General features: G+C 43.6%; 1 protein-coding gene across 1 annotated transcript in view; it reads left to right on the top strand.

The window, feature by feature from the left end:
- The window catches only part of BFSP1 (beaded filament structural protein 1), a 52,528-nt gene extending 46,376 nt beyond the window's left edge, over positions 1–6,152 (top strand). Inside the window, exons 6-8 of the mRNA XM_074317555.2 lie at positions 1,261–1,481; positions 3,392–3,477; positions 4,471–6,152. Of these exons, the coding sequence (XP_074173656.2) occupies positions 1,261–1,481; positions 3,392–3,477; positions 4,471–5,435 (1,272 nt within the window). The 3' untranslated portion in view covers positions 5,436–6,152. The remainder of the gene's footprint in view (positions 1–1,260; positions 1,482–3,391; positions 3,478–4,470) is intronic.
- Positions 6,153–13,307: the final 7,155 nt, after the last annotated feature.

The raw sequence follows: 13,307 nt of genomic DNA, 5'->3' as shown, positions 1-13,307 counted from the left end.
CCCTCGCTCCTCTCTCCTCACTCCTCCCTCTTCCCCCCCTTCCCTCTCTTCCTCCCTTCTTCTCTTCCTTCCTTCCTGATGCAACAGATACATTCCTGTAAGGTCGGTTTTCAAATACCGTCACTAAGGGAGCTTCACTATTTCCAGGCCACATCTGTATATAAAGTGAAGAATTGTGCTGTCATGGGAATAATCAGCCTCTAGATTGTCCAAATACATATTTATCTGCTTGAATGGAATGCCCTGTAGTGGCCACACACAAAGTTGAATTTAGATACCTGTCTAGCCCCTCATGATTCAGTGTGGCCCAGAGACTAGCGCCATCATGTGGGAGATGGTTAGAAATGCAGAATCTCTGGCCCCACGTCATACCTACTGAGTCAGGATCTGTAGCTTAACATCCTCAGAGGGTTCCAAGGAACGCACATTGCAGTTTGAGAAGTGCTGTTCTTGTGCTGTTTGTTTGTTTTATTTGTTTTTGAGGACAGATAGTGCATGTTGGATTCTTTTCTCCTTGGGAAAATGAGATTGTAAAAGAGTCATGACTACAAGTACTAAGCTTGCAAATAAGTATACTTATGGCTCTTTGTGTACTGCACAAGGTCTTAAAGTGAATATGAGTCCACCTCTTTCTATTTTCCAACCCTAATTTTTACTTCTCCTGAATTAATAATAAATAGTGTTTGCCTGAAGTTATTTTATGTATACACAAGTGTGCACACGCATGCATACACACAACACATGCACATTTTAGCTACTAAAACATATATGTAGTTATGGGTCAGAAATCAGGAGAAAAATTAGAGCACCATAATTATTAAATGAGAACAAGGAAACTCTTCCCCCTGAATTATTTCAGTAAAAATAGCATCTCATCTATTTAGTATGTGTTATTTTCACTTATTTTTTGGCTATCAGATTTATGCTAACTCAGTAAAGTGTGAAGAGTATACTTTATTTGAATTGTACATTTTATCCCATGGGCAGCAGTCGTCTTTTTATTTTGTGGGGTTGTCATCTTCAGACTGCCTTTCGGGGGGTTCTGTCAAAGGCTGATTTCAGAGGGTGCTGATGCGAGTATAAGAAGGAGCTCAGTTTTCACATTCCTCTATAGGTTAAGGATTCAAAAGTGATTCCATTGCTGACAGAAACACAAACAAAACAAAACTTGACATGCTGAGTCCAGATTTTCTCTGCCAAGTGTGGGTCTTAAGGGAGAGGGTACGATAGGTTTTCTTACAGCTGTGTCTTTGCCCACAGACAGCAACCCTGGAGCAAGCTATTAAAGATGCCAACGAGTGTGATGATGATGAGATTCAGCTCTATAATGAACAGATTGAAACCCTGCGGAAGGAGATTGAAGAGACTGAGAGGAGCCTGGAGAAGTCTTCCTATGATTGTCGGCAGCTGGTGGTTGCCCAGCAAATCCTAAAGCACGAACTGGACCGGTATCATCGGATCATAGAGAATGAAGGCAATAGGTGTGGTCACAGAGGGGCGCAGCTGAGAGAGTGCCTCTATCTCCATGCTGCTCACTTACTTATTCCACAAATCTTTGGCCTCCTGTGTGCCAGTTTTAGGCAGTGAGATGTGGCAGGGAATGAAACACAAAAATCTATGACCTCATGGAGCTTGAATACTAGTGAGGGAGACAAATGGTGAATGAATTTGTAACAGAGGGAGTATGACCTATAACAAGTGCTATGGAGGAGATTATGGCAGGGAAGAGGGGAATGGCAATGGGGGTGATGGTGGGAATGTTTGAAGTTTTGAGTTTGGCGACTGGAAAAGGCTTCAAGGCTACTTTTTGCTCCACCAGTCTCTGGGGACATAACTGTCTCAGCAGATAGGAAGATCAGGAGTGTTTAATGAGATGCTGCAGGTGAGGTGCCCTGTGCAGTACCTGGTACTGGACCAGTGCTCCAAGGTGTTGTTGTTACTGCTGCTGCCTTATCTCTATCTCTGTCTCTATCTTTAGCTCCATCTCATCATCTACATCTATACCTTTACCTACACCTACATCATCTCTGTCTACACTTACACCTACATGTGTATCTATATCATGTACATGTACGTGTACATCTATGCCTGCATTTACATTGTCTGTATCATCTACACCTATACCTACATCATCTGCATCTATGTCATCTACAATCACATTATCTACACCTACATCTACACCTACATGTACCTCTACACCTACAACTGCGTTATTTACATCTTTATCTATATTATCTACACTTACACCTATGTTATTCATGTCTACATCTATGTCAGCTACACCTACATCTCCACCCATACATAGCCTACGTCTACAATATCGACATCTACACCTACACCTATACCTACATCATATACATGTGCATCTGTACCTACAGCTGCATTATTTGTATCGACACCTACATCAAATCGCCTATGTCTATGGCTATGTGGGTGTCCATATCTGTAATTATTATCAGACAGCAGAGTGGAGACAGCCACCTCATTAAGGACTGATTCTTTATTAAGTTGTGATTCTTCAATTCATTCTTGCTAATGTTTTAGGTTTAAATTGAATTTAAAAAGGAGCACCCAGAAGTACCCAACAAGGAGCAGTTCTTTCTTTTCCACTGGGTATTCTATCTTGGCTGCAAGTATTTAAATGTTTAACAGGAAAAGCAAAATTTTCTTTTTTTCTCCTCTAGTTATGGTAATGTATCATGCATAATTCCAAATTACATATTTGTCACAGTGAATGCTTTTGCACACATTAGCAAAAATATGTCTTGAACTGGCATTAAATGTTCTTGTGAAAATTTTTGTTTTGGAGGCAGGGCTTCACGGAAAGGTAACTGGATTCCTTTTCCATTGGTTTGTGTATAACTTCTCATTTTAATACACTGATTTCAAATTGATAGAAATGTTGCAAGCATAGAACAAGGAACTCCTGAGTGCTGTTTACTCAGATTCACCAGCTATTTACATTTTGTCTAAATTGCTTTATCTTTTCTCTCTCTCTCCTTATATATAATGCATATTATTTTTAAAAAACAAGTTGGAGATATATCCTAGTTGCCCTCAATACCTCAGTTTGGGCTGGGCACTCTTTTATTAAAAAACAATACAAACACCCTGTTCAACGGAGAAGTGGCATTTTGACATTAAGCAATCTCCACTTTACAATTTTTCTGTAAGTGTGTTTCACAGTTTATGACTTGAGCTCAAAGAAATGATTATGCCCTTTACATCCTCATCCAGTGTGTAAATATATATGTGGTTCATGAGCAGTTTGATCTAGAGAAAGCTTTTCTCATTTTTGCTCGTAATTGGAGGGTGACTGTTATCCCCCAACCACCTGTTTGGCTTGATGAATTAAAGATGGTGACCAACTCTTTCTGATTCTTTCTGCCAGGCTGAGCTCCACCTTCATTGAAACTCCTGTTACTCTGTTCACCCCATGCCATGGAGCCTCTTTCAGCCCTCGATCCAGTGGGAAAGGTAATGCTCCTCAAACCCGGGTTCTGCTGTTTTCTGTCCTCAAAAACATGGAAAAAATTTTAATTAAAAAAAAAAAAAAGTTGTCACCCAATAAACTTTAATGAAAAAAAAAAAAGGAATAAAATGAAGGGGCTTGTCTGTCTTAATCCTTTGGTTGATAGAGAGAGGGGATTGAGACTTTTGGGATGAAAAGTTTAAAAAAAAAAATCACCACGTGAGTGAAGCAGAAAAGCCTCCTGGGTGATGCAGGGTTACATATTGTATGTTTTCTTAAACTTTTTAGTTTTTCTTTTAGCTAGTGTGAAGAAATAAATTTGGCCTTAGGAACAGGAGGCTTCTGTTAGTTCTGAATTTAATAGCATCACTTCCCCTTTTTACCCAGGAGGAAACGGATGCTGATCAGGGGTGATCATATTTATTTAGCTTGGGATGCATGTAGAACAAGGGAGCAACTGTGGATTGATATGATTCCCATGCCTGAGGCCATTCTGAACATGTCAGAGCTCTGCCATCTCTCCTTTTGGGAAGTCCAAGGAGGGAATGACCTTGTGGAATGGGTTTCATCATCTAGTCTATGGATCCAAGTAGCCACCATGAGCTCAGCAGGGGGTTGGGGTGGGATGGAACTGTTGCTCCCACCAAGTATTATTGCAATAGAATCATGTAAGTTGTACCCAGGGGGATGGGAACTGTGAGTATCAGAATAAGCAGTGTCTTTCCTCCCCTCTGCAAGCCCAGAGGGGTCAAGTGACTTGTATTGTGCAAAGATGCACAATTGGTGGCAGAGCTGGGACCTCAACGTGGGCCTTGTATACAGTTTCAAGCCTCTTTCCCTGTTGCATTGCCCTATAAATAGCAAACCCACCCCAGTGCTAGGCATTAGTCTCTAAGACAGATAGCATAGTTTTCAATGAATACATTTTCCCCCCTCTTTCATTACAATTATATTTGATTTATTGCCCATTTATTTTTTATTTTATTTTATTTTTTAAGATCTCTCCAGGGCTGTGCAGGATATAACAACAGCAAAAACAAGACAAAAAGGCCTCCCCAAGAACGTTCCAAGGAAAAAGGAGATTATAGCTAAAGACAAAGCAGATGAAAATCTGGAAGACATACCACTGAAAGGTCTAGGAGTCAGAAAGCCAGTGCAGGTGGTAGTTAAAGAGGAAGGTGAATTGAAATTTGAATCAGGGGATGAAGAAGCAAGTCCCCCTACCCCAGAAGTGGCTCCAGAGGATGTACCAGATGGAGGGCAGATAAGCAAAGCCTTTGAGAAACTCTGCAAGATGGTCAAGGAGAGAGTGAGAAGCCCCAAGGAGCCTGAGCCGCCAGCTGACCTCTACACCAAAGGGCGGTATGTGCGTGTCTTGGGGGATGCCAGTTATGTGGATCCTGGGTTTTGTTCCTTGTCCATCCCGGCCAGGAGAAGAGTGGTTGTTTCCATTGAGGATGACTCTCTGCATCATGACAGCCCTGTGGAGCCCTCTCCTGAGCAGCCCCAACCCCCTCTGGAGAATGGCCAGGGGGGTCTACAGGGGAGAGGAGAGGGGCACCCACCCAATCAGCATACTGCAAACAAGGAGAATGAGATAAACACCACAGAACTGACAGGTCCCGGGGAGAAGCATAATGGCCAGAAGGAGGATGAAGGGCCCAGGAGGCCCTGTGTCGTGGTCACACCTGGTTCAGACGGACCGTATGCACCCCCACTCGAAAGGCCTGGGACCAGTCAGGGTGGATCTGAGGGGCAGAGGGCTAGGAATGGCAGCCTGCAAGAGAGAAACCCTCCCAGGACTTTGGCATATGAGAGGGTGGAAGTGATGGAATCCATTGAGAAGTTTTCAACTGAGAGCATTCAGATGTATGAAGAAACTGCTGTCATTGTGGAGACCATGATTGGAAAGACAAAGGCAAGCAAGAAGAAACAGGGAGAAAAGGGTTCTCAAAATGTGTAGGCTCCTTGGGAGAAATGTCTCTGGGCCCCTGAAGGGGACATGCTTTGTTGGAGAACAAATAATAAAGAGTGAGAGTTCCTGTTTGAATTAGATCATAGTTGGCCCATCTGGCATTGCCAATGAAGCCTTAATTAAAAAGTTTTCTTTGCCTGCATATCGTTTGTCTGATTAACAGGGGCCTTGGGAATGTAGGTAGATCAGTCCCACTCAGGACAGGCCATTCTGCAAATGGCCACTAAACTGTGCTTCTTTAGGAAACAGACATGCCCGTCATCATGGTTCATTGAGACACTTGTTAGAGACTCAGAGAATGTCTGGATTTCACACAGAAAATGCTGGTTGATGGCATTGGCTCATGTTCAGTGCATTTCAAGTACATGCTCACGTTGAGTAGTGTTTTGTTAGAAGTAAAATGATTAAAGGTGCCTGTCTTAGTTGAGGTGCCCCCAGACGCTGATCCTGAATTGAAGATTTGAATATAGTTTCTTAGGGATGTGTCGCATGAAGCACCAGTAAGGCAGTGGATAGGGAGAGAGAGACAGCAAGGCAGCCATTAAAGGGTGTCCGATCAGGTCTGTTAGCACTGTGGGCAGCTGGAGCTCAATCCCACTGCCCTCCCCCCGCCACCAGGGACTATCCGAGACAGGCTGCACACATGCCACAGAGTTACCTTGCCCGAGGGGTGAGGGAGCAGGGTGTTCATCCACCAACTCCTGTTAGCTAGAGTCAAGGGCTGCTCCCAGGGTGTTAATTTTGGGGGCAGAGAAAGTGCTCAGGTGAAGTAGTACAAGTGCTGGCATTTGGACATCAGGCATGGAAATACATGGAAATGGCACGGGTCATGGGAATGTAAATGGGCACCAATGCCATTTGCCATAGCATTGTACCAAATGTCCTTTTTTCAGAGCTACTTCAAATTTTCACACTCAGAATTCTAGGTCAAATTTCAAAAAGCAAAATCAAATGTCACTGCATAGTTCCTTGTTTAGGAGTTAAGTCCGACAAGCATTTATTGAGCATATACTATGTGTCAGACAGTGTGTTATGCTGATAAGGGGAGAATTTCAGATTTATTAATAATTATCATAATTTTGAATGCTGTAATATACATGTCTGTGCATGCTATCTTGTGCACACATACATACACTGCACATGTGCACACAGGTACTTATGTGTCACATCTTAGGAAATAGAAATTATTTCAAACCAGAATCTTTACAGAAACTTATTTTTTCTCTGGGCATCTATTTTTCTGCTAACAGTACAAAAATATTTTTTATATATACTGATTAAGAAAGTACACCTTCCCCATTGTAGATGCTCCAAAACACATGAAGGGCACTGAGTAAATACGCTTAAATGGATTATTGCATCTGCCTAAACAAAAGCATCAGGCAACACAACTATATGTTATTGGAGAAAATTGACTAAGTCATAAGTTACATTCTCTTAGCTCTTTGTTATGGATAATAGAAAGAATACTAAATGGAGCTACCTTTCCTTTATATTTAGAGCTTTAAAAAATCTTGTCTTGAATTCATCTGAGGTTTTGATTTCATGAAAGAAATATGCTTTTGTTGTTCTCTCTAAAAGATGAATGGAGAAACCACTCCATTGCACAGTTTTGAAATATTTATAATTTGATAGCTTAAGAGAGAATGATGGAAACCATTAGCTGGAGCCCAGAATATACTAGGAATTTGGGCCGATGTATATATTATATTCAACATGATAGCCACTGCAAACCTTTTTGTTTTCCCCTTGAAGTCTTTTTATTTTTTGGGCTACATGTTCAGTAATATTCTTATTTAAAAAGACAGGGGTATTTTTTTGGAAGGAAAAGTCATTTTTGTATTATATTCACTCAATCATTAAAAATGGATTGGGGGCCTGTTCTGTGCCAGGCATGGTTCTGGGCATGGGGAAGAGCAGACAGCAATCAGATGTGGTTCTGCCCTCACAGACGTGACATTCGAGTGGAATAAAATGTACAAGCAAGCTGATGATCAAATAGGAGAAAATTAGATAGAGACAATACTATGAAGGAAACCAACAGGGCGACATGTAAGAGTGACTGGGGGTCTACTTTGGATTGGGTGGTCAGGTAAGACCCTGTGGATGAGGTAACATGTAATTTGAATGACGGGAGATCTGATGGGAGAGCATTTCAAGCAGAAGGAAATGCAAGTGCAAAGGCGCTGGGGGCAGGAATGGATTTAGCCTCTTCAAGGAAGAGAAATAAAGGGGATTGCAGGGGGACAATGGAAGGAGGTGAGGTCAACGATGGAGGCAGGGACTGGATAGCACCATTTGCTGGCAGCCTCATTTCAATCTGAAAGACAGGCTCCCAGTGTGAAATGGGCTGCCTGCAGTAGACATGTCGGTGTCTAGTTGGGCTTTTTGTTCATCCCCAGAGCTCCACTCACTCATTTTCTTGGATGCTGAAACTCTCCACTTTCACTGCTTGTTTCTGTTTTCCCCAGGAGAGTTGCAGAAAGGGTTAATTTCCTGGCTTTTCCTTTCCCCGAGGTCTGAAAGCAAGCATTTTAGATTTATAAAAAGTATTTCTTCTTAGGAAACATAGGGGTTCAGAGCAGGCCTCCCAATAGCATCAATGATGAGATGCCAGAGACTTGACAGGCCCTGAGATACCTAAAATGCTGGTGGTGCAGGTGGCTTGTCCTAACTGTTATACTAGAGGGCCTCTGGCCTCCTCTTTCCCACTCAGCCTCAAGTCCAGCACTGCGGCTCTCCCAAAGCTGCCTCCCCCATAAAGAAGCTGCGTCCCAGCTCTCCACCGCTCCATTCTCCAGGCATGTGAGTTGGTGACCAGTGACTGCTGTGGTATCAGCCTCCCTGTGGTGATGGAGTCCTGGGGAGCAGTTTCCGGGCTCTCGGCCTCATGTGGAGGGGTGCTGGCTAAGGTGATGGATAGCCGTTGGCTGTAACCAGTTGGCCACTGGTGTGGCTGCTGCTGGTTACACTGGGGGGTTGGTTGGCAGAGAAGTGGATGGCAGATTGCGGATCATGTGGCTCCTGCTTCCTATGTCTCTAACCCAGCCGCCAGGGAGAATATAGTGGTATGACTCCCCTATCTATTGCTTTGTGGGTGTTCCTTTTTGGCCTCACCATATCCTGCATTCTTGTGCAGGGAGTGGGAGCTGAGACCCTGCATGACACTCTCTGAGTGCTGAACCCCCAGATCCTCTGACCCTCGCTATTCTGGTTCATGCCTACACACTCAGTCTTCTCACACCAAACACACATGACTCTCTGCCTTAGGGGCCACTGTGGTGTTAAGAATGTGATTGGTCCACAAAATGGGCAGGTGGGGAATGATGGGGTAACTCTGAGGCATGTTCTGCACAGTCCCCTGTAGGTCTGAGCCCCAGATGCCCATGAAGAAAGCCACCCAGCAGTGTGCCTTGAATCGGTCTCCTTCCCTGTCTCACTTTCCTGCTCCCCTATATAAAGATACTTCCTTTCAATTAAACAACCTCAACTCCTTGTCTGAGAGTCAGCTTCTGGGAGGACCCAACCTAAGGAAGCTGGTTGGCATCTGCCCAGTACCACTCCCCTCCCCCATTCCTCACATGGCAGCCCTGAGGTTGTATTGAGGAGCTGTTCCTCCTACACTGGGTACAGGCCTGGTCAGGTTGTCAAGATGTCCTGCCTTTCTCTGGCTGTGGGGTGGGCAAGCATCCCAGATGAGACCCATCATTGGAATTGGAAATCTGAATCCAGGGGAACCAAGACAGGAAGTGCTGGAGCTGGCCCCATGATAGGGGAGTTCTGTTGTGATCCCCACTGGTTTCTGCTGCATATCCCTGTCCCCTCTCTTGTTCCAGTCTCTGTCCCTTTTCTATGCAGTTTAGGCTGTTTCTTCAGGCTTTCTTTCAGTTTTGAGAGCTACTCCATGTGCTTTGGACATGCTGCTTGTTTGCTTTCATTAGTTGGCATTGCTTTCTGTTGCTTGCAACCACAGAGATCCCAACAGAGAACTTAAGGAGGTTTGAAGTAAGTTGGGTTGCCCCCAAGTAGACCCTAAACAAGGTCTTGGGTGCAGGAGGCTTATTAGAGTGGTGATCACAGCAACTCAAGGTGCCCTTAATAAGCACCCATCTCTTAGTGCCACGCCTACCTTTCTGGTGCAGGGGCTGGAACATGCTACCTCAGTCCTGCTTTGCCAGTGTCTCCCTGGTAGGGGAAGAATGAAAGGCTGAAGGAGGGATCTGCTCCTTCTTGTCTATCTTCATCTTCCCAGCAGCCCTTCTTCATCCTGGTAGCAGCAGCTGGATCCAGTTTTCAGTTTTTCCAACATTTGCAAAAGCAGCCTCATGACAATCTCCTCAGAGATGCCTGCACCAGCCAGCTGATGCCCCTCCACAAATGTCTGGGTCTTCTGGCTCCTGTCATGTGTGCTCACACTCCACGTCTGGGGATGGAAGGCGAGGGGTGCAGGTGGTGCCCCTCCCCAGGAGCCCAGCACATTCCCAGTGAGCCCCTGACTTGGGCACATGTTAGATTGCTTTGTCTAACTGTGTTTTCTTTTGCCTTTCTAATTAAGTAGGTAATACTTGTTTATACTACTCAGTTTATGGGGTTTTATATTCAATTCTTTGTTAATATCACTGATAGGATTTCTGTCTCCTGACTGGTGAAGGAGGGCGCATGAGACAGGAAGGCACCAACACAGGCAGCATTAACTACCACCACTGCTGCGGGAACCTGGGGCTCCATCCCACTGGTGACCCCCGAAGAGACCTGGTAGAACATCTTCAAATTGTCCCAGCAGGAGGATAGGAAGCCAGGATCTCTGCACAGGCTCCCCTTCTCCCTCAGGTGGGGGTGACCCTGGAGTGTTGATCCCCTGGCACTTCTGCCTGTTGCACACCAGGTCTGGCGCATCTCTGCGGCCGAGAAAACGTCTGGCAGAGAGACAGAGCACCCTTGGCATGCATGAAACTCTGCAGGTGATCTCGGGAGTGGGCCAAGAAGATAGGGCGGAAGTTGGCAAACGTTTTCTATAAAAGGCCAGATTACAAGCTGTACAGTCTCTGTTATAACCTCTCAACAGCCACAAAAGCAAATAGGCACGATTGTTTCCGATAAAACGGTATATACAGAAACAGGCAGTGTGCTGGATTGGGTTCCTGGGCTGTATCGTGTGCTGGTCCCTGATGTAGGGCATATATCAACAGGGACTAATATAAAATTCAATTTACATAACAGAAGACACTTCTAATCTGGCATCTTTACTTGTTTCTTCCTTTCCCTTTCATCTTGGAAAATACTACTGAGGTCTCTCTTTGACTTGAAGCTTATAAGAAATGATCTTTAAGCCACCATTATAATCAAGTTTATCCTAAAATCTTTGTATTATAGGTTTGTAGTTGGGATGTTGCTGGTGAATGAAGTCACCTCAAAACTCATATGGCATTTGGCACACTGATGATGAAGAACAACATTCAGGTATCTTGATTAAATCAGTACAAACGCTTGACTCCAATTTCTCATGCTTGGATAAAAGCAAATAAGTGCCACAAAAAAGCCACATTGACTTATGTTTTATTCAAAGAAACAGGGTTTTTGAGTTCAGATGTATATTCTACCTGGAGATACATCCTTGGTCAATAGCCTCACTGTGCTGGTGCCCTGACCATCACACTTGCCCCTTTACCCGCATGCTTATATCTGTATGACCGGGAGCTTACCAGGTGACTTACCTGTCACCTGTGGTTGGTCTGTAACTCCAGAACATAGGGCCAAAAGAGAAAAGGACAGGTTGCAGCTTCTGCTTTCACCCCATGGGAGTAACCCATGGGGTGTCCTCTTGGGTGCTATGGGATATCTTTGAGGGTGCTATGAGGTGGGACACCCCATGCTGGGATGGTGAGGATGGGTTGGACTGAAGCTTCCATCGTGGAAATCTGTGACAGTTAATATTAGAGCTGAGGAATTCCCAGACTATTTGGGCTATTTTGGCACCTAAATCTCTGTGGGCGGATATGGCTCATCATCCCCACCTCACTGCAAACCACACAGTACTGACCATTAGGAACTTAGTAAGACAGAGTCTTCATCTCTTTGTGCTGAGTAAATTTCTCGTGGTCAGTTCATTCTGTCCCTAGGTTCACAAACTGTGAGTCTCATCTAAGTTCTAAGAGAAAAATGAAGCTGGCAGTTTGGCTTGGAGAATTTACCTCCAAGGTCAGACTTTGATTCCCTGTCTCTTATAAATTCAAAGACAAATTCAACCAGAGCTTTTCAAATTCAAGGGATGGGACTCTTGGCAACTAAGTGTACAAGAGACTAGTGGAAGATCTCAGGTACTAGTTGATTAATTTGTGATGCAAAGAGAGGAACCATCTTTTCTAGAGATCCTGGTGCTGGTATCCCTTATGCTAATTACCCCATTTCCTGGGGTTAATGTCCTTGGGAGGCTGAATAAAGCAACAGGAGGCTGTAGCTGACATGGAATTAGACCAGTGGCATGAGGATGGTGTTTCTAGGTACTTGTCTGGGGATGGTTTCCCCAGTGCATTGGACTGTGTTCTCAACAGATTTCAGCTCTTCAGAGAGTGGAAGTACCCTTTACACCAACCATGGTGTTTCCCTACACTGATATTGTCTGCCAACTTTTGTTCCTGACTCGCCATTTTCCTAAGTGCCCATGAGTTGAGTGGTGGCTCTCTTCCCCACCTTTTCAGTTGACTTATTCCTTCTTTGCAGATAGAGAATCACCCAGCTGGCTAAAACCAACTCATCTTCTTTGGCTCAGGATATATTCTGTGCTGATGTTATTTCAAACACCCAGAGTTTTTAAAACTCCATATTCTCTTCCACAACTATAATCTCTAATCTTGGCATTTTGATTTTTAGAAACTTCTATCAAATTAGGCCCTTTGCATCCAAGAACTTACTCTGGCTGTGAGGGTACCAGTTGCCCTAACTCAGCATTTCTCTTTCTAAACATAAAATGCTTGGCTATGTTTCCTAAAGGTTTTGTAGTATGTGGTTTTCATGTGACCACTGCAACCTGTGAAGGCATTGATCACACGAAAACCACTCTTAATTAATTTACAAGTGACAATAACAATGACATATAGTAGTAACTCTATAAGAATGATCAGCTTTTTAACTTAATCTTTTGGAAATCAATCTTTGAACTTAAATATTGAAAAGCAGTGTCTCAGTTTGTCACAAGATCAGACTTTAGACCTTACACCTTTCAATATCTGTTTTAAGTCATAGGCTCTCTTTAAGATTTTATTAATTGGGTATGATAAGTACTGTATCATTGGACAAAATTACAAATAGTTTTTACAATGAACTATGATAAATATAATATGTTAATATTTTATAAATAACTATTAAGATTTGCTAGAATAGCATGTGGTCACATGGGGCACAGCTAGTTTGTAACACTGTTCATGGCTCCATCCATGAAGAGAGGGTGCCACGTAAATCAGTACTTAAGAATGAATTTTAAGGGAACATCAAACTCTTTCTGCGTGTGGGACTCCAATGCTTATCAAACATTCTATTGTCTTACATTTTCCAGTTGCTTTGCTTTTAGGCAGGGCTATTGATCAGTACTGGCCAATCCACTGTAGGTCAAGTGACGTGTGTCTCTTTAGGCTGAACATGAAAGAGTAGATGAGAGTTCTCTTCTCCTGCATGGATTGTAGCCACCTTGTGTTATGATTACAAATCATAAGATTGAAGATTGAAGTAGCCTGAATCCCTGAGTCACTGCATCGAGGTCTGTGGCCTTGGGGCATCACCTGAACCCTCAGTGTAAATGAAAAATAAGCCTTAGTGTGTTAAACCACTGAGATTCTGGGACTATTTGTTACTACAGTATAACTT

The sequence above is a fragment of the Rhinolophus sinicus genome, chromosome 13 (genome assembly GCF_057876585.1).
Source record: "Rhinolophus sinicus isolate RSI-liver-muscle chromosome 13, RSI-T2T, whole genome shotgun sequence".
Lineage (NCBI taxonomy): Eukaryota > Metazoa > Chordata > Mammalia > Chiroptera > Rhinolophidae > Rhinolophus > Rhinolophus sinicus.
Note: the sequence above shows the minus strand (reverse complement) of the source record. Positions and strands in the feature narration are given on the sequence as shown.